The following is a 23,003-nucleotide window of genomic DNA, read 5'->3' on the forward strand; positions in this document are numbered from 1 at the left end:
ATATACAATAACATACACCTGAAATTACACAGTTATAAACGAGTGACCTGAATAAAAAAAATTAAAAAAAAAGAAAACTCCATTTGCAATAATATCAGAAAGAATAAAATACTTAGAAATTGACCAAGGAAGTCAAAGACTTGTACAATGACAACTACAAAATACTGCTGAAAGAAATTAAAAGAGACCTACATAAATGGAAAGATATCCAGTGTTCACGGATTGGAAGACTTAATATTGTTAAAATGTCAGTACTACCCAAAGCGACCTACAGATCCAAAGGAATCCCTATCAAAATCTCAATGACTTTTTTTTTTGCAGAAATAGAAAAACCAACCCTAAAATTCATACAGAATCTCAAGGGACCTTGAATATTCAAAACAATCTTGAAAGAGAAGAACAAAACTAGAGGACTCACATCCCTTAATCTGAAAACTTACTACAAAGCTACAGTAATCAAAACAGTGTGGTACTGGCACAAAGACAGACATACAGACCAACGTAATAGAATAGAGAGTCCCGAAATAAACTCTTGCATATATGGTCAACTGATTTCTGACAAGGATGCCAAGACCATTCAATGGGGAAAAAGACAGTCTTTTCAACAAACGGTGCTGCAAAACTGGATATCCACATGCAAAACAATGCAGTTGGACCCTTACTATGAAATAAGAAATATATATATATATATCTTCTGCTCCCAGTTCCTGACATAAAGCTCCTAAAACCCTTGCAGGGCCAGCCCCGGTGGCCTAGTGGTTAAGTTCAGCGCGCTCCACTTTGGGGGCCTGGGTTCGGTTCCCAGGCATGGACCTACACCACTCATCTGTCAGTGGTCATGCTGTGGTGGTGGCTCACATACAAAAAGAGGAAGATTGGCAGTGGATGTTAGCTCAGGGCGAATCTTCCTTAGAAAGAAAAGAAAAAAAAAAAAAAAAACCCTGTAAATAGGGGTGCTAGGAGAATCTTTTCTTCTAACATTTAGTCTTTGACCCCAGTTCCTGATTCAGAGCTCCTAAAACCCTTGCAATTTCCTAAGTGATAAGAGCACTAGGACCATCTTTTGTTCTAATAATTGTTCTTTGACCCTGGGGTTCCTGACAGATCCTAAATCTCTTGGAAATTTCCTGGATGATAGCAGTATCTTTTGTTCTAATGAGATGACTCCTGGAGGGCTCCTGGATAGGGGCTGGTCACCAGACAGAACAAGCTGTGATTAGCAGCTCGGAATTTTCAGCCCTACCCCTTATTCTACAAAGAGGGGGGAGGGGCTAGAAATGGAGTTAATAATCAATCATGCCTACATGAGGAAGCCTCCATAAAAATCCCAATAGTATGAGGTGCAGAGAGCTTCTGAGTTGGTTAACACATCTACACTCTGGTAGGGTGGTATACCCTAACTCCACAGGGACAGAAATTCCGGAACTCGGGACCCTTCTGGACCTCACCCTGTGCATTTCTTCATCTGGCTATTCTTCCACATCCTTTTTTATATCCTTTGTAACAAACCAGTAAACAAAAGTGTTTCCCTGAGTTCTGTGAACCAGTCTAGCAAATTATCAAACCCAAAGAGGGTGTCATGGGAATCCCCTTTATAACCCCGATTATGGTTCGTCAGAAGAACAGGTGATAAATGGGACTTGTAATTAGCATCTGAAGTGGGAGCAGTCTTCTGAGACTGAGCCCTTAACTTGTGGGATCTGTTGCTAACTCCAGGTAGATAGTGTCCGAACTGACTTATTGAGGAGAACTGCTTGATGTGTGGAAAGCCTACACCTCTGGTATCAGAAGTGTTGAGTGTGGTAGCAGTGTGACAGTAAAGGAGAAACATAGGAGCAGTGTGTTTTTCCTACTCATTTACTTAACACCATACACAAAAATTAACTCAAAATGGATCCATGACGTAAATGTAAAACCGAAAACTATAAAACTCTTAGAAAAAAACATAGAAAAAAAGTTTCCCCACACTGGATTTGGCAATGATTTCTTGGATATGACACCAAAGGCATAGGCAACAAAAGATAGACAAATTGGACTCAACGAAAATTTTAAAAATTTGTACATCAAAAGACACTATCCACAGAGTAAAAAGGCAACCCACAGAATCGGAGAAACATTTGCAAATCGTATGTCTGATAAGGGATTAAGATCCAGAATATATAGAGAACTCTCAAAAGTCAACATCAAAAAAAAACAACCTGATTCCAAAATGGGCAAAGGACTTGAATGAATATTTCTCCAAAGATGATCTACAAATGACCAATAAACTCAGGAAAAGATGTTCAACATCACTAATCATTATGGAAACGCAAATCAAAACTACAAGCTACTACTTCACACTTATTAGGATGGCTACTATTAAAAGAAACAGGAAATAAAAAGTGTTGGTCAGGATGTGGAGAAATTGGAATCCTTGTGCACTGTTGGTGGGAATGTAAAATGGTACAACCACTGTGGAAAACAGCATGCAGTCTCCCAAAAAATTAGAAATAGAATCACTATATGATATAACAATTCCACTTCTGCGTATATACCCAAAATAATTGAAAGCAGAGTCTTGAAGAGATACTTGTACACCCATGTTCACAGTATTATGCACAGCAGCTAATATGTGGAAACAACCCAAGTGTCCATCAACAGATGAGTGGATAAGCAAAATGTAGCACAGACATACAATGGAATTATTCAGCCTTTGAAAGGAAAGAAATTCTGTAATATGCTACAACATGGATGAACTTTAAGGATACTATGCTAAGGGAAACAATTCAGTCACGGAAAGACAAATACTGTATGATTTGACCTACATGAGGTACTTAGAGAAGTCAAAATCACAGAGACAGACAGTAGAATGGTGGTTGACAGGGGCTGCAGGGGGGGGGATGGGGAATTATTGTTTAATGGGTACAGAATTGCAGTTGTACAAGATGAAGAGTTATGGAAATGGATGGTGGTGATGGTTGCACAATATTATGAAAGCATTTATTATTACTAAACTGTACATTTAAAATGATTAAGATGGTAAACTTTATATGTATTTTTCAACATTAAAAACATTGGGGGGACCAGCCCCAGTGGTGTAGTGGTTATTCTTCTGTATCTGGTAGTGTGGTAGCATTCCGCTTCGGCAGCCCGGGTTCTGTTCCCTGGGCGTGGACCTAGACCACTCATGGCCATGCTGGGGTGGTGACACACATACAAAATAGAGGAAGACTGGCAACAGATGTTAGCTCAGAGCAAATCATCCTCAGGTAAGAAAAAGGTAAAAAAGACATTTGTAAAATTGTGAGATGAGGTTGTACTTGCTTAAAAGGTTCTGAAGTACTGCAATCAGATTATTTTCTAGGAATCAAATAAATTATCTTTCATTAAATTCCTATTCCAGTATCTATTCTCTCATTTAACACATTTAATTTCACTAAAAAGCAAACAAAAACCATTTTGGCCTTATTCAACTTTTCCTAATGTAACTTACTACTCAGAGTCAAGCAGAAAAGTTGTTTAGAGAGATATGAAGGTATTACTGTTTTCTTCTTTATGAGAAACACTACAAGGCACCAAGCTTTACTAGTCTTCCAAAAGTCACCTGAGAGTCTGGCCTTCCTTGTTCCCTCCCCACCCTCTGGGCCCACAAAATCTACCACTATACATGTTTCAAAATAGCTTGAAATCACATTTCTAAAACTTGACATGCATAAGATGTGCAAAAAACTATATATATATATACACGTATATATATACGTATATATATATATACGTATATATATATAAAAGCATAATCTAATGTCAAGTCACAAAACGTTAATAATTTATTACCTCTCAATCTCAAAACTTGATATTACAGAATGCTCTAGGATTTAGATTCAACTTATTAAGCATCTATGAGCAAAGCACTGTAGTATGTGCTTTCTTATCCACTCTTACAACCCTGTAAAGTTAGAAATACTAAAGTCACTTTACAGATATGGAAACTGAGGCCTAGAAGGATTAATTAACTGTCATAGATCTCAAATGGCCAAGTTCCTAACATGGAGCTCTTTTCCTTATACCATGCTGCAAAGATGAGAATGTGCTTAACTGGATTTTTTTGTTTTTCCCCTTTCTCCTAAAAGTAGGATACTTAATGCTGTTGGAATTGCTTTAACAAAGAAAGAGAAAACAACAAACATCAAGAACAACTACAACAAAAAGCCTCTGGTTAAGTGAGATTTCTGGTGAATTATTCAATTCATTCAACAATTATTAATTGAGCATCTAACATGCAGCAAGTACAACAAAGAAATCACAGTCCTGGGGCTGCCCCGGCGGCATAGTGGTTATGTTCAAGCACTCCACTTTGGCGGCCCAGGGTTAGCAGGTTCGAATCCCGGGTGCAGACCTACGCAGCCCTTACCAAGCCATACTGTGTTGTGGCAGATGACCCACATATAAAGTAGAGGAAGATGGGCATGGATGTTAGCCCAGGGCCAATCTTCCTCAGCAAAAAAGAGGAGGATTGGCAATGGATGTTAGCTCAGGGCTAATCTTCCTGACACACCCAAAAAACAAATCGCAGTCCCAATCCCCAATAACTTTGTGGAGTAAAAAGACATGTAAATAATTATATTATGACAATGACCATATACCAGTAGTAAACAAATCCTTAAGTCTTTCAGGGAACTCAGGGAAGAAATCAAAGTTCTGAGCTAAAAACTAGTGGAAGATGTTTTAGGGCAAGGGAGGAGGATGTACGGAGGCACAGAGGTGTGAGCAAGAATGTCATGTTAGTGGAAACAAAAAGTGCCATTGGACTAGAAATGGAAAAGGTAGAATTATGCGGTTAGACAGGGAAGTCTGGGTTGGATCATGAGAGTCAAAGAAAGATTTCACACTACTCTAATCAATGCAGAGCAAAGGAAAAATCTTACAAGAGTGACACAATCAAATCTTTGCCAGAAAGATTATTCTGGAAAAAGTAGGAAGGCTGAATAGAAGAGGAGAGAGATTTGAAATTTGGGGCACCAATACAAAGTTACTGAAACGGTCCAAAGGAGAAATGGAGAGTCGAGGCAACACAGACAGAGTGGAGGGTTAATTGGGGGTAGTGGATTTTTTTGTTTGACTTTAACTCCAATAGGAATATACACTTATAAACAAGCAAACACTTTTTAAAAATTCCCCAGATACTTAGCATGAAAATATTTTCTCTTCTAAATATATTCCAGGACAGTGAGAAAATTTTCAAAATTCCCTTGGTGGGAAGAAAATCCAAAGGCAACAGGCACCTCAGTGCTCATAGTGATTTCTGCTATTTATCACTTCTGGCATTCCCACAAATGGTAGTTTAAAAACACACATAAAAGTGGAAGCAGTTAACATCAAATCTTCAATTTTATTACTTTATTTTGCTATTCATTTCAAGCAAAAATGTAACTTTGGAGAAATGGCCACTAGAGTTCTTGAATATGTGAAATGACCCTCAAATGGCCCGCCCCAAAATTGAGAAAATTAATCTTTATCAACATCCACTTCAAAGATTTGCTTCTAAAAGAATATCTGCAGTACAGGTAATCCTCCATTCAGAGTAATCTGAATTGATACTACTCTGCCAATTACACAAATACTATTCCTTAAAACACTTAGGGGAATGCAGGGCCAGCCCCGTGGCTTAGCGGTTAAGTGCACGTGCTCCGCTGCTGGCGACCCGGGTTTGGATCCCGGGCGCGCACCGCCGCACTGCTTCTACGGCCATGCTGAGGCCGTGTCCCATGTACAGCGACTGGAAGGATGTGCAGCTATGGCATACAACTATCTACTGGGGCTTTGGGGGAAAAAATAAATAAATAAAATTATTAAAAAAAAAAAAACCACACTTAAGAGGAATGCATAAACAAACACTGATGCCCAGCCCATTCTGAAGAAATAACCCCAAACTTGAATCAACTTGATCACAAATGCCTGTGCTTGTCACATAAAGATGTACTACTAAAAACAAAAAACAAAAAAAAAACGCACAACTGTGTTCTTGTATACGAAGATTCAACAACATCAAGATGTCAATCACACTCCCTCAAATTCATTTACAAATCTAATAAAATTTCAATTTTGAAAAGCTGATTATAAAGTTCTTTTGGAAGAGTAAATAGAAAATCTCAGAAAACCCCGAAAAAGAGCAATAAGAAAGACTAGCCCTCCAGATTAAAATATATAAGCGTCTACAAGTATAAGTAGTACTGGCATATTTAAGACCAACGGAACAGAGAAGAAAATCCAGAAACAGATCCAACTGTGTATAGAAATTTAGCTCTACTGATAAAGGCAGCATCTCAAAACAATGAGGAAAGGATAGTTTTTTAAAAAAGTAATACACCTGATTTCTTAGAACAGTTTTAGGTTAACAGAAAAACTGAATAGGGGCCGGCCCAGTGGCGCAAGCGGTTAAGTGCGCACACTCTGCTGCAGTGGCCCGGGGTTTGCCGGTTTGGATCCCAGGGCGCACCGACGCACCGCTTGTCAAGCCATGCTGTGGTGGCATCCCATATAAAGTGGAGGAACATGGGCACGGATGTTAGCCCAGGGCCAGTCTTCCTCAGCAAAAAAAAAAAAAAAAAAAGAGGAGGATTAGCAGATGTTAGCTCAGGGCTGCTCTTCCTCACAAAAAAACAAAATAAATAAAAGAAGAAAAACTGAATAGAAAGTACACAGTTCCCATATACTACCCCCTCACCCCCAGTTTCCCTTATTACTAACATCTTGCAGTGGTGTGTATGTTTGTTACAATTGTATATGATTATTAACTAAAGTCCACGGTTTACAATAGGGTTCACTCTGTGTGTTGTACATACATTCTATAGTTCTTGCCAAATGCATAATGTCATGTACCTATAATCATAGTGTTATAAAGAATAGTTCCGCTGCCCTAAAAATCTCCTGAGCTCCATCTATTCTTCCCTCTCCTCTAACCCCCATCCCTGGCAGCCACTCTTCTTTATATTATCTCTATCCTTTTGCCTTTACCAGAATGTCATATAGTTGTAATCATAGTAGTATGTAGCCTTTTCGGACTGGCTTCTTTCATTTAGCAATATTCATTTAAGGTTCGTTTAATATCCTTTCGTGGCTTGATAGCTCATTTCTTTTTCACTGAATAATATTCCATTGTATGGATGTACCATAGTTTGTTTATTCATTAACACATTGAAGGACATCTTGGTGGCTTCTAAGTTTTTGGCAATTATGAATAAGGCTGCTATAAACATCCGTGTGCAGGTTTTTGTGTGGACATAAGTTTTTAATTCACTTAGGTAAATACCTAAGAGCATGATATGCTGGATCATATAGTAAGACAATGTTTGGCTTTGTAAGAAACTGCCTAACCGTTCCAAAGTGGCTGTACCATTTTGTATTCTCACCAGCAACGAATGAGTTTCTGTTTTTCCACATCCTTGCCAGCATCTGGTGTTTCACATTTTAGCCATTCTAATAGGTGGGTGGTGGTATCTCATTGTTTTAATTTGCAACTCCCTAACGATATTTGATGTTGAGCGTCTTTCCATGTTTATTGGCCATTTTCTGTATATCTTCTTTGGTGAGGTATCTGTTCAGATCTTTTGCCTACTTTTAAACTGGGTTGTTTGTTTCTTTACTGTTGAGTTTTAAGAGTCTAATCATACAAGCATTAGAAGAAAATACAAGTGAATTCTTTTACAGCCTAGATGTGGGGAAGACTTTAACCATGATTCAAAATTGATAAGCAATATGGGAAAAGATTTTACTGTATACAAATAAAATTTTGAGTATATAAAAAGTTAAAAAAAAAAAAGAAAGAAAAACTTCTTTAGGGCAAAAAGAAACACCATATGCAAAATAAAAGACCTGGGAATAATATTTACAAATTATTTCATAGACAAAGGGTCAATATTCTTACAATATAGAGTTTTAAAAATAAAGAAAAAGGTCAACAATCTGAAAGTAAGCAAGAAAAAATGGACAATACATAAAAAATAAACTCAAGTAGTCCTTAAATATATGAAAAGTTGATCAAACTCACTCAAAATAAAAGTAAATTAAAACTATACTGAGTGACAACACACTCTGTTGGTGAGGTTGTTGGAGGCCTCATACATTGCGAGTGGGAATACAAAACGGTACAACCCTCATGGGGGAAAATTTGGCAATATCTAGTAAAGTTACATATTCATATGCATATACATAAGCACTTAACTCTTTGACCCAGAAATCTAAATTTCTAATTTAGATTCCTTTCCAGGAATCTAAAAGAGACACTAGCAAAAAATAAAAAGTCCTGTACAAAGCTACTTATTGCTGTACCATTTGTTACAGCAAAAGATGAGAAATAAACCAAATGTCCCTCAATAGGAGCCTAAATTATGGTATATCCATACAACAGAATAGTACACACCTGTAAATATGAAACAGAAATCATTTCCTATATTGCTATGCAGTGATCATTAGGAGATATGAGGTATAAAAACAAGTTGGAGAAAAGTGTATAGTACATATCACTTTATCTTTTTTAAAAAGAGGGAGGGTCACAAATATATATACATATACTCATATTAAAATAATGGAAGGATAAAAAATTTTTTTTATTTTTAAGCTTATTTGTAAGGGAAGGGAGGGAACACAGTATAAGAGAGAGGAATAGAAACTAGACTTCTCTAAATATATTGTTACATGTAGATTTGACTTTGAAATCATGTATAGTCATGCATTGCTTAACAAAGGGGATATGTTCTGAGAAATGCATTGTTAGGCAATTTTGTCATTGTGTGAACATCATAGAGTGTACTTATGCAGATCTAGATGGTATAGCTTACTACACATGTAGGCTATATGGTATAGCCTATTGCTCCTAGGCTACAAACCCATATAGCATGTTACTGTACTCACTATTGTAGGCGATTGTAACACAATGGTATTTGTGTATCTAAACACAGAAAAGATACAGTAAAAACACAGTATAAAAGATAAAACATAGGACAACTGTATAGGGTACTTACCTTGAATGGAGCTTGCAGGACTGGAAGTTGCTCTGGGTGAGTGAATGAGCAGTGAGTGAATGTGAAGCCTAGGACGTTACTGTACACTATTGCAGACTTTATAAACATTGGACACTTAGGCTACACTGAATTTATTTTAAAAATTCTTTAATAATAAATTAACTTTAGCTTATGGTAATTTTTACTTCATAAACTTTTTAATTTTTTAACTTGTTGACACTCGTACTAACAGCTTAAAATACAAACACACTGTACAGCTGTACGAAAATATTTGCTTTCTTTATATCCTTATTCTATAAGGTTTTTTCTATTTTTAAAATTTTTAGCTTTTTAAAAGTTTTTAAACTTTTTTGTTAAAAACTAAGACGCAAACATACACATTAGCCTAGGCCTACACAGGGTCAGGATCATCAATATCACTGTCTTCCTCCTCCACATCTTGTTCCACTGGCAGGCCTTCAGGGGCAATAACATGCATGCAGCTCTCATCTCCCATGATAACAATGCCTTCTTCTGGAATACCTCCTGAAGGACTGCCTGAGGCTCTTCTTGAGGAGGGGTCACTCTTTTCAGAAGTGTGTCCATGGTGGTTTGCTTGCTTTGTTTCTTTTTTCATCACAGATTTGCTTGTAAGCAGATAATGCAAGATGAACATTCCTCTCTATTAATGAAAACCTTCCAGGGTTGGGGTCCATGTCTTTAAACTTTTTAGGGAGCTTCTTGAGGCCTGCAAAAGCTTCTGCTAAACCCTTCACTATGAATTTTCTTGGAGGCTCTTCTTTTTCTTCTCCTGCACTTTCCTTTTCTTTTGCCTCTTCTTCAGCTATGTGTTCCTGTTTCAGTTCCAACAACTCCTCATTAGTCAGTTCCTCAGGAACCACATCTAGGAGCTTCTCAGTGTCATCCTCATCCACATCCACGTTCAAGTTGTTTGCCATCTCAACCACAGCCTTGTTGATTTTTGCAACCTCCTTCCTCATCCTTGGCAGATTCTTTGAAGACACGGACAAACCTCTTGAGTATCTCCTTCCAGATGCACTAGGTAATACGAATTTTCAGCTCCATTATAATCTTATGAGACCAACACAGTATATGCAGTCCCTCGCTGACTAAAACGTTGTTATGCAGCATACTACTGTAATAGCCAAAAAGTGGAAACAATCCAAACGGCCACTAACTGATGAATGGATAAACAAAACGTGGTTTATCTACACAATGGAATATTATGCATCCATAAAAAGGAATGAAGTACTGATATAGACTATAACACAGATGAACCTTGAAAACATTATGCTAAGTGAAAGAAGCCAGACACAAAAGGCTATATAGTGTATGACTCTATTTATATGAAATGCCCAGAACAGGCAAATGCACATAGGCAGAATACAGATTAGTGGTTGCCAGGGGTTAGAAAGAGAGGAGAATGGGAAGTGACTGCTAATGGGCACGGGTTTCTTTTTGGAGCGATGAAAATGTTCCAGAACTAAATAGTGGTGATGGTTGTACAACTCTGTAAATATACCAAAAACCACTGGAATAGTATACTTTAAAAGGGTTAATTTGTGGTATACAGATATCTCAATAAAATTGTATTAAAAAAAACAAGAGCCCAAGACTATTAATAATGCTCAGAAAACACAACAAGAAACTAGACAGAAGGTTGTTGTTGTTAGTGCCGTAGAGTCAATTCTGACTCCTAGTGACCTTGTGGACAGCAGAGCAGAACCCCGCCTGGTCTTTTTGTGCCATCCTCTCACCTTCCGGCACTGTATCAGACAATGCTCCACTGCCATGCACAGGGTTTTCATGGCCAATTTTTTGGAAGTGGGTGGCCAGGTCCTTCTTGCTAGTCTGTCTTAGTCTGGAAGCTCTGTTGAAACCTGTCCACCATGGGTGACCCTGCTGGTGTTTGAAATACTGGTGGCAGAGCTTTCAGAATCACAGCAACAGGCAGCCGCCACAGTATGACAACCAACAGATGGTCGTGTGGTTCCCTGACTGGGAAACAAACTTGGGCTGTGGCAGTGAGAGCACCAAAGCTTAACCACTAGACCACCAGGGCTGGCTGGATAGAAGATAAAAATCCAAAAACTCAAGACATATGTACAAAATTCAAAGGCATTTCTTCCTATTTGTTTTTTGTGTGGTTTTTTTTTTGGTGAGGAAGATCAGCCCTGAGCTAACACCCGATGCCGATCCTCCTCTTTTTTGCCGAAGAAGAGCTGCCCTGATCTAATATCTATACCCATCTTCCTCTATTTTATATGGGACGCCACCACAGCATGGCATGACAAGCAGTGCACTGGTGCACGCCAGGGATCCGAACCCGTGAACCCCGGGCCGCCGAAGCAGAGCGCATGCACTTAACCGCTATGCCACCAGGCCGGCCCCTCTTCCTATTTGTAACCATTTCGAAATAAAGAAATATCTCATTTATGAGGGTGACCAAAACTACAAAACACCTAGGAATAAGCTTAGTAAGGAATATACAAAATCTAGATGAAGTTACAAAAAATATTTTAAAGGACATGTGACATCTGAATAAAGAGATGTACATGTTCCCAAATGTCAACCAGTCCCAAATTAATATATACATGTTATTCAATTCCAATAATCCCACAACTGCACAAAATGATTTTTAAATGTATATGAAAGAACTTGTATTACCAACAATTTTTCAAAAAAAAAGACAAGGATTCCTGTCCTATCTGATATTAAAACTTAGTACAAAGCTATTATTACTAATTCAGTAATGGTACCAGAAGAAAGGTTAGTGAAACACAATACAGTACCATAAAGAGGACCATAGCTGGCCCTCCGCACCTGTGGGTTCCCCATCCACGGATTCAACCAACCTTGGATAGAAAGGCCTAAGAAAGGTGTCTGTACTGAACATGTACAGATTCTTTTCCTCGTCATTATTCCCTAAACAATACAGTATAACAACTACTTATGGAGCATTTACATTGTATTAGGTATTATAAGTAATCTAGAGATGATTTAAAGTATATAGGAGGGTAGGTGTATGTTACATGCAACTACTATGCCATTTTACAGAACGGACTTGAGTATTCTTGGATTTTGGTATCCATAGGGGTCCTGGAACCAATCCTTGTGGATACTGAGGAATGACTGTACTCAAATCAGTGGGGGGAAGGGATGGATTATTCAGCTAACCTATGGTCTCTTCTGGAAAAAAGTGAAGTTAGAGTCTTATCTCATACATACAAAAAATAAAATTACACGTAGATTAAAGATCTGATTAAAAAAACTATAAAATACTTCCAAGAGAACATTCATATAACCTCGTTAAGCGGAAAGCATTCTTAGACAGAACAGAAAAATCCAAAAGCCAGAAGGTAAAAAATGCCAATTTGATAACATAACAACTTTAAACAAACATTAAGAGAAAAGATAGCAAAATCAAAGACAAATGATGTCATAAAAGAAAATATTTGCTTAACTCAAAATGGATCAAAGACTTGAAGGTAAGACCTGAAACTATAAAACTCCTAGAAGAAAATATAGGCAGTACACTCTTTGACATTGGTCTTAGAAGGAACTTTTGGAATTCCATGTCTACTCAGACAAGGGAAACAGAATTAAAAATAAACAAATGGGACTTCATCAGACTAAAGAGCTTCTGTAAGGCAAATGAAACCAGGATCAAAATGAAAAGACCAACCCACCAGCTGGGAGAAAATATTTGCAAATCACATATCCTACAAAGGGTTAATCTCCATAATATATAAAGAACTCACACAACTGAACAACAAAAAGACAAACAATTCGATCAAAAAATGGGCAGAGGAAATGAACAGACATTTTTCCAAAGAAGATATACAGATGGTCACCAGGCACATGAAAAGATGTTCAACATCACTAATTATTAGGGAAATGCAAATCAAAACTACACTAAGATATCACCTTACACCTGTCAGAATGGCTATAATCACTAAGACAAAAAATAACAAACGTTGGAGAGGTTGTGGAGAAAATGGAACCCTCGTACACTGCTGGTGGGAATGCAACCTGGCGCAGCCTCTATGGAAAACAGTATGGAGATTCGTCAAAAAATTAAAAACAGAAATACCATATGACCCAGCTATCCCACTACTGGATATTTATCCAAAGATCCTGAAAGCGATAATCCAAAGAGTCTTATGCACCCCTATGTTCACTGCAGCGTTGTTCACTATAGCCAAGAAGTGGAAGCAACTTAAGTGCCCATTGACTGATGAATGGATAAAGAAGACATGGTATATATATACAACGGAATACTACTCAGCCATAAAAAAGACAAAATCGTCCCATCTGCAACAACATGGATGGACCTCAAGGGTATTATATTAAGTGAAATAAGCCAGACCGAGAAAGACAAACACCATATGACTTTACCCATATATGGAAGATAAACTAACACACGGACAGAGAGAACAGTTCAGTGGTTACCAGGGGGAAGTGGGTTGGGGGGTGGGCACAAGGGGTGAAGAGGCACATTTATATGGTCACTGACAAATAATAATGCACAACTGAAATTTCACACTGTTATAAACTATTATGACCTCAATTAAAAAAAGAGAAAATATTTGCTATATATGACCATTATCCTTTTTTATATAACAAACTCTGCAAATTGATAAGACGACGTCAAATAATCCAACAGATAATGAACAAAGAATAGACATGCAATTTACACAAGAACTAACTGTAAATAGCCACAAGAAGCTCAATCTCATCCATAATGAGGAGTTTACGGAACAATGAGATTCCACCTTAAAATCAGCATTTTTATTCTGATACAAGTGATATTCAGAAAGCAAACTCTCCATACACCAGGTGACATCTGCATTATCTCTTAAAAAATAGAGGCTCAGCTTCTACAAGACAAACGAAACCAGAATCAAGATGAACAGACAACCCACCAGCTGGGAGAGAATATTTGCAAAACATACATCTGACAAGGGGTTAATCTCCATAATATATAAAGAACTCACACAACTGAACAACAAAAAAACAAACAACCCAATCAAAAAATGGGCAGAGGAAATGAACAGACACTTCTCCAAAGAAGATATACAGATGGCCAATAGGCACATGAAAACATGTTCAACATCACTAATCATCAGGGAAATGCAAATCAAAACAACACTAAGACATCACCTCACGCCCGTTAGAATGGCTATAATCACCAAGACAAAAAACAACAAGTGTTGGAGAGGATGTGGAGAAACAGGAACCCTCATACACAGCTGGTGGGAATGCAAACTGGTGCAGCCTCTATGGAAAACGGTATGGAGATTCCTCAAAGAATTAAAAATAGAGATGCCCTATGACCCAGCCATCCCACTACTGGGAATCTATCCAACGAACCTGAAATGAACAATCCAAAGAGGCTTATGCACTCCTATGTTCATTGCAGCATTATTCACTACAGCCAAGACATGGAAGCAACCTAAGTGTGCCTCGACTGATGATTGGATGGAGAAAATTTGGTATATATATACAATGGAATACTACTCAGCCATAAAAAAAAGACAAAATCGTCCCATTTGCAACAACATGGATCGGCCTGCAGGGTATTATGTTAAGTGAAGTAAGCCAGAAAGAGAAAGACAAACACTGTATGATCTCACTCATATGCGGAATATAAACCAACACATGGACAGAGTAAACTGTATTGTGGTTACCAGGGGCAATGGGGGTGGGGGGTGGGCACAAGGGGTGAAGGGAGACACATATATGGTGATGGACAAACAAAAATGTACAACCCAAAATTTCACAATGTTAAAAACTATTAAAACATCAATAAATAAATCAGCAGAGTGTGCATCACAGACCAAAAAAAAAAAAACTAGAGGCTCAGAAACCAATCCCTCACTCTTATGTCCCTACTCTTTCCTATTTGAAATAGCTTAAAACAAGTGTTTACATTAGCTAGCCAGACTCAACTGATTGCAAAACAAAACCAAAAACCACAACCAACACTACCACTAGAAATGCAAATCAAAATGAGATTTTTTTTTTTAATTTTATTTATTTATTTTTCCCCCCAAAGCCCCAGTAGATAGAACTGTATGTCATAGCTGCACATCCTTCTAGTTGCTGTATGTGGGACGCAGCCTCAGCATGGCCAGAGAAGCGGTGCGTTGGTGCGCGCCCGGGATCCAAACCTGGGCCGCCAGCAGAGGAGCGCGTGCACCTAACCGCTAAACCACGGCGCCGGCCCAAACTGAGAACTTTTTGAATTTAAGCCGATCAACAAAAACTGAAAAAGATACCATCCAAAGCTGGAAAGTATGGGGAAACAGGCCTATCACATCCTCTTGGTGGGAGTATGAGCTGCCAAAACTCCCTGGAAAGTAGTCCTAGCAGTAGCTATTAAAATGTACAAAGTATGTTTGCTTTGACCCAGTAACACCACGTTTTTAGGATTCTGTTCTACAGAAATAAAAGCCCTGCCCTATCAGCAACAACCCCTATATCCTTAACTGCCTTGAACAGTTCCTTCACCTTCATGTTCTGACTGAAACTCGGCTTTGCCCTGAAGACACTCCCCTTGAAGCCCTCTCTCTCCCATTTTCTCTCTCATACCCCGAAGTGAGAGAACTGTCCTTCTTGTTCATTCCCACCTTTAGAGATTCCTCTTCCCTTCTCCTTAAAAAGTGCATCTTCATGTAGAGGAGATTAAGAGAATTACCTCAGTGATGACGTCCAGGCTTAGAATCACACTTTTGGACTTCCTTTGCTATGTTCTCTTTCTTAAAACTGCCACATAGCAATTTCTATTGGCCCTACTCACTTACCTGTAGTTGAAAACAAATCAACACTTAGGGCCAGAGAGGCAGTGCTAGGTGGTAGGAAAGAGAATCCAGAGTTCTGGATTCAAATCTAAGCTCGTTCACTAACCTTGGGTAAGTCACCTACTGATCCTAGTTTACTCACCAATACCAGAACGTACACCATTTGTTTATTGGGAGGACTCAATGAAATAATGGATCTAGAGCACTTTGGATAAAGTAAATGCTCAATAAGTGTTTAAACAACATCAAAAACAAAAACACCTTCAAATCTCCAAATTTCTTACTCCTGAACAAGCAGAAAGAGCTCATTTCTTCCTCCACTGGCCATGCATAGCTCCTTTAGTCCCTTCTCTCTCTGTCCATGTCATCCTTCTCCAGGTGTTCAAACAGCAACCTAGAGGCAGTAAACCAAGGCACTAGGGGAGACTACTATATTTGGAAATTTGGGAAAATGGACTTCAATAAAAGTAACTTTCCCCATACCTGCATCAGCTCTTCCTAAAACCTATTCTTTCCCATTTGAAACAGCTTAAAACAAATATCTGCATTAGTTATTCATACTCAACTGGTTCCAAAATAAACAGGAGGAAAGGTTAACTAGAAAAATCTTAGAAGACACCAAATGGACTGAGAAGCATGATAAACAAACTCTAGGGAGTTCAAGTCAAATCACACGTCACAAGAAAAAGTGAAATAATAGGAAACCTGAGATTTCTAAAATATTTTACTTTTGCTAATTTCAATATATCAAATGAAGCAACATACTGAGATCTAGCTCCTAGCTAGTGTCACCCTGTTCTGTCCTGACCCCTGTGGAGATTCCAAGCTTATGCTCCACAGTCAGTGAAACAAACCTGAAATCGAGTGTTATGCCACTCCCTGGTTGACAAAACCTTTGATGGCTCCCCAAGCTTAAAGTTTAAACCATGTGCACAGCTCTGAAAGCCCTCCAAAAATCTGGTTCTAATTTACCTTTCCAGTCTTATTTTCCACTTCCAACTCTGTAAATCCTTCGCAACAAACATACTCCACACTATTGTATCTCCATACCTTGCTTGAGCTGTTTCCTCTTTGAGCATCCTCCTGCCCACCACCTGTTGAAATTCTATTTCTCCTTCAAAGTAGCAAAGTATACTTGAAGTCCAGATGCAGACCCACTAGACTTCTAATTCTATCTTCACTACTGAATAGCTTAATGACCTTGAGCAAATACTTCAACAGATATGTTTCCTCATCTAGGAGCAGGCATACCACCCATGGCACTTTACAAGGCTACTGTGAAGATTAAGCATAATGGTTATAAACTATCTAGCACTATGCCTAAGGCACAATAGATACCTAATAAATGGTAACTACTAAGCCTTCCCCTCCTTCTCCCATCCCCATCAATACTCCTATCCTTCCTCAAATTCCCATAGCACTGTGTTGTACCATATTACATTATGAACACTAATATACTGCAGGATACTCATTATTCATGTATGTATCTGGCTTCTCCATTAGGTTTTAGACAAGATGGTTATGGGTATGGATTTCTAAATCTCTGCCTCTTACTACTTGTGCAAGTTATTGGACCTCTCAGAACCTGTTTCTTCATTAACAAATTGAATCGGGGTTAAAACCTTACAGTGTTAAAAGGGCAAGTTATTGGACCTCTCAGAACCTGTTTCTTCATTAACAAATTGAATCGGGGTTAAAACCTTACAGTGTTAAAAGGTTTAAAAAGAGTTAATGCACATCAAATAGTGGGTATAACCCTTGACACCTGGTAAATTTCAAAGAATGTTTAATGGCAATCCGGATGATGAACCTGATCCAGCAACTGCTTAAAAGAACACATAAATGTAAAATGCATTTGCCTTTTTAAATCCAATTTCATAAAGCAATCTTAACACAACTGTAACCTGCTACTCACCTCTCTTACTGATAGAGATGTCCAGTGAAGACAAAAATGGAGGTTGCTATGCACTTCACCTCAGAAATGCTACCACATATTCATGTCCTTCCAGTACCAGACTAAGTAAATCATGACTTATAACTCACAGCACCTCATTACACTTAAACAACATGGGGGCTTACTACTGAAGAGTTGTAAGGGGTAAAATGGTCTGCCCAAATTAAACAAAACCCTGAACTTAGTGATCTACCAGGAAGTGAAAGCTAGTTGTGTGCTCTTTATTCATTCTGATTCCGATTTGTTGTGTCATCAATTTCTCTACTCAAAACTCCAATCAAATATCAACCACTATGATAGTTTTTTCCCATTTACACTCTTCCAACCCACTGCTCAATTTACGAGGAAAAAAACTTCAAAATTATGGGGCCGCCCCGTGGCTTAGCGGTTAAGTGTGCACGTTCCGCTACTGGCAGCCCGGGTTCAGATCCCGGGCGGACACACCGCTTCTCCAGCCATGCTGAAGCTGCGTCCCACATACAGCAACTAGAAGGATGTGCAACTATGACATACAACTATCTACTGGGGCTTTGGGGAGAAAAAGGAGGAGGACTGGCAATAGATTTTAGCTCAGGGCTGGTTTTCCTCAGCAAAAAGAGGAGGATTGGCATGGATGTTAGCTCAGGGCTGATCTTCCTCACAAAAAAAAAAAAAAGCAGGAGAACTCCTGCCTCAAAAAAAAAAAAAAAAAACTTCAAAATTAACTACAGTGAAATCTAATCAAGGAAATTATAGAAAAGTGAGAACTTGCAAAGAAAAAAAAATATCACAGCATTTGCATTTCACTCTCAGTTGTACACTGATACTTACACAGGCTGTATAGCACACACATCAAGAGCTCAGGAAAGGTTCTGGAAAGATGGACCTGGCTTTAAATCTGACTACCACTCACTAGCCATGTAAACTAAGCATGTTACTTCTTAAGCCTCGTATCCCTCATTTGTAAAATAGGGACTGTAACAGTATGAATCTTACAGGGTTGTTGTAGTAAATGCAATAATGTATGCTAAGTGTTCAGTAAAGTATTTACAACATCACACTCAATAAATGGTATTCTAACTAGCAGTGCCTGAGAACTAAGGTTTTTGGTAAATACTAGTGAATTAATGAATATACAGCACATTTTATACTAGGAAATAACTGTACCACTAACTTTCATTCTATCCTAAGTTAAATAATGATTAACAACAGCAATACTGTTTGGGAGCATTTTACAGTTTACAAAGCCCTTCAGACACCCATAAACTCATCAAACTCATCCTTACGAGGTTAACGTTTTTAAGATACGTAGTTTAGAAATAAGGAATGTGGTATTCATCAGGGCAACAAAGAGCCAAGGTTACCTACCCTAGTGGTCTCCTCCATTCAGATTCTCCAGCTCAGAAATAAGTGCTCAGTGCCAAAAGTTCTTAACCCAACATCCACTAAAAGGAGGCAGATTCCTGCCAAGTTCCCAACCTCCTCAAGCACAGTCAAGCACGTGATTCCAGGAACAAGCCCAGGGTAATAAACCCGGTCGGAAGCCACGGATGACACTTATAGCGCCGCACTGTTTCCTAACGTGGTGTCTGTCCTCCCGCGCCTTTCGGGCGGGGGCCACCCTGCCCTCTCCCCCACCAGAGCGCCCAACACAGGACCTGGCACCCAGCGGCCTTCAGTCAATGTTTGTAGAAATGGCAGAGGATGCTGCTAGGAGGCTTTCCAGACCCGAAACGAGACCAACTCCGCAGTGGGGATTAAACATCTTGGTAGATCCAGAGTCGTTGGGCGGAGAGGGTCCCAGCGGTAACGTCCTCGGGCTGGGAAGATGGCTGAGGACTGGCGCCGCTAACGGAAACCAGGGTGGTTGACCCGAGGGGACACGGGACAGGGAGGAGGCGGGTCTGACTGCAGCCATGCTGGAAGGCCGGGGACCGACAGAGGCTCGGGGCCGGGGGCAGCAGGGCAGTTGGCGTCTGGGGGGGAGGGGGCCGCCTGCTGGTCTGAGAAAAATCTCGGGCCCAATCTGAGGAGAGTTCTAGGCTCCTCTAAGGGCCCGCTCCCCAGCCCGCGGCGGCATTTGCTGCACCGAGTACTCGCTGCTACCTGAAACTGCAGCAGCTTCTCGGTCTGCTCCTGGGTTAGATCCCGATCCTCAGGCGCCGCCATTTTGCCGCCGCCTCTACGCTTCTGACCCGTCCGCACCGTCACCCGCCGGAACTGACCTCGGCAGCAACCACGTCCGGTCTGAACGGCCGCCGGCGCGCAACTGCGTCTGCGCGTGCTGGCCCAGTCCGGGGGGGTTGGTGGTGATGACAGTTCCCGCCGCCAGAGGGCGCCAACCTCGGGCCGATTCCCGAACACTTCCGGAAATTGCCGAGGGACTGTCGGCACCAGTCGCCCTCACGATTTAGGCGACGAACGGGTCTGCTGTAGAGACCCAAGACCCCTGAATAGACCGCAAAGAGCTGAGAGGTTCCGAATGCGGCACGAGCAGCTCCGGAAATTCCCGAGTGCCACTCGGCAGATTTCGGCTGCTCTCTAACCGTTTTCCCGTAATCTCTAATATTCCTGAATATTTTTTAGGAGATTGTGGCCGTTCCAAAATATTGACTGTTTGATGTTTGATTCCTGCCCTGACGTTTCCAAAAGCTCCTGACTATCTCTCGGGAGGTTCCGAAAGTCTCCGAATACTGATCGGGCATTTCCGACGCCGCCTTCGAGCCGGAAGCTGTGAAAGGCTTTTGCCGCATGAAAATCGCGGCTTCAAAGTCGCTTGCTGGGATTGTTTGGACTCGGCTGCCTGGGTCTTGGGCGGTTAATGGCGCTACCAGCCTTGGGCAGAGCTTTCCTTCTATCCGCGCTGCGACGGTGCGGGAGCCCGGCCTCTGCTCCTGCCTGCCTCAGGCCCTCTCGCGGCCTCCGCCCCCTGCCCGGTCTTCCCTGGACTGGGATCGGGAGACCTGGGGTCAGGTGGTAGCGCCCACCTTGCAAAGTGCTGGACATCCTTGGGCAAACCACCTCCCCTCTGGACTCCGTTTTGCCACCGGTGGAATGAGCCTCCCTAAGAGCCCCCGACATGCTGCTTCTGTGCGTTCTCCTTGGAGACAGTCCCTCACCCTTTCCACCGCCTCACCTCCGCCCCCTCCCCCCAATGTCTGCCTTCCTCTGCACCTTTCTAGCCGCTTCCAACCTGCCACCTCTCTTTAGATCGCTCTTTTCCGTTTCCGCTTCTTTTCTCCTGCCCTCGGCCTCCTCTGTCCACCCTCCAAAGGCCTTGGGGAGGCAGAGGGGTGTGGCTCTGGTGCATGCTTTTCCACAGACTACCTGTGACTCCCCATCTGTGGAATCCCACCCTGCCCACTTCACAGGGTTGGTGAGGTGAGACAGGACAGGAGGTGCTCTGGAAGCTGAAGTTCTGTGAAGGGTACGCTAGGGAATGGAAGGACTTAGGTTTTGGCTACTTCTTCCTTGCAGGCCTGTATCAGGTCTTACCAGGTCTGCACAAACTTCATCACATTGCCCTGGAATCTTTCTTAGACCTCTAAGGTAAAACTAGAAGCAAGCAAGTGCGACTTTAGAATTTATTACATCCATTCAAAACTCCAAGGAGACGCAGTACTGTTCAACATCTCCAGTAATGTTGGATCCAGATGAATGAACTAGATGAGGCATCGCAAAGTCAGATGCCCTCTAAAGTTGTTGCTAATGCTGATTGAAGATGCATTCTTTCCACAGACATACTTTGTAGTTATATTAAACACCACTCAATGTTCCTCACTTCCTCAAAGACACATACACCTTTTTGGGCTACATTTCTTCTTTGAATAAAGGCATAGTTAGAAGAAATATTTTACTTTTTTTTTTTTTTTGTAAACTCTACCATAGGAATTTGCCTCAGTGTGGGGGATGCAATATGGCAAACTGGAGAGACCATTCCCTGTCCAAAGGTGGTTTCTGCTTTTTAGCTGTAGCTGATGGCTTCCATGTAAAACCAATATTGCCAGAACTTCCCCTTTTTTTTTAAGAGCATCTACAAATTTGGATCTGCATATAAAATCTCCCCATTTTAAAATGGTGATAACTAATTCAATTTTTAAGAAAATTATCAGTCAACCATAATGGCAAGCCACATTTCAGCCCATGAGCTGCCAGTCTGCCCATCTGACCTAAGCAGAATCCTCCTGGCCTCCTTTTGCCGTGAGAGAAGCTGGCCTTGGAAGAAACCTAAGATTTTTTGACAAATTCAAGATGAAGAGTGTGGAAAGTCATAAGTTATTGGCTTGCACTCGCCTTTAAGAACAGGTGTTTTTACTGACGTTTATTTTGCAGTTTAGAGCAGTGCCGTCCAATCAAATATAATGTTAGCCACGTGTGTAATTTGAGATCCTCCAGGAGCCACATTTAACATAGGTGAAATTAATTTTAGTAATATATTTGATTTAACGCAATATATCCAAAATATTATCTTTTTCAAAATCTGGTGTATATTTTGCGCTTATCTCACATCTCTGTTTGGAGTAGCCATGTATCAAGCACTCAATTGCCACACGGGGATAGTGGCCGCTGTATTGAACAGTGCATTTCTAGAGCATTCTGAAGATCTTTTTAATAGATTTATTCACTATATTCATCTACAGATTTTAGGAATTCATTCAACAAATATTTATTGAGTGCTTATTCCGAGCCAGGCTCTGGACCAGATGCTACAAAGATCAACAGAACACGGCCGCTGCCCTCTAAGAACACACGGTTTAATGGAAAAGTAAAGGAATTTCATCACTCTCTGGAAGGATTTGTGTGTGAGATAGGTTTGTGAGTTCCAGTTTTATGCCTATAACACACTGGGATTTGTTACTGAGAGCTATCTCAGAGAATCTAACAAATATTTGTTTCTCTAATCTCAGTAATAAGGCTTTGCTGACGCCTTACCATTTTGTTCCTGATGAAGGATGAATTCTGTTCTGCTGCGTCATGGAAATCCTAGAACAAGCCCTCAATTTCTGAGTAGCTGGAACTTAAGGTATTTTCTATCAGTTGGGGACACGGCATCTTGATTGCTGAGAAAAGCAGACCACTGAGATGTCAGCAACAGTTTTCTGTTTGTTTGTTTGTTTGGCCTCCTGCCCCATCAAATTACTCATTATAGGTTAAGTGGAGTCAGGAAGAATTAAGGGGACTCAACTAGATTCATCCAAAAACTAAAAGGAGTGAGAAAGGTATAGATCCTTAGACTTCTGCTAGGGGTATTGGGACTGATGAAACAAA

General features: G+C 40.3%; 1 protein-coding gene across 2 annotated transcripts in view; it reads right to left on the bottom strand.

Annotated features, from left to right (window-relative positions):
• Window positions 1–19,967, bottom strand: part of FAF2 (Fas associated factor family member 2) — a 70,889-nt gene extending 50,922 nt beyond the window's left edge. The window contains exon 1 of one of the 2 annotated variants that reach the window (XM_004428491.3): window positions 19,842–19,967. In XM_004428491.3, the coding sequence (XP_004428548.1) occupies window positions 19,842–19,904 (63 nt within the window). In that variant the 5' untranslated portion in view covers window positions 19,905–19,967. Of the gene's footprint in view, window positions 1–19,103; window positions 19,780–19,841 lie in introns of those variants that run through there. The other variant, XM_014786088.2, reaches the window with a different exon arrangement.
• Between the last annotated feature and the right edge of the window lie 3,036 nt (window positions 19,968–23,003).

Source organism: Ceratotherium simum, chromosome 4 (assembly GCF_057802395.1).
Source record: "Ceratotherium simum simum isolate JZ-2026a chromosome 4, ASM5780239v1, whole genome shotgun sequence".
Classification (NCBI taxonomy): domain Eukaryota; kingdom Metazoa; phylum Chordata; class Mammalia; order Perissodactyla; family Rhinocerotidae; genus Ceratotherium; species Ceratotherium simum.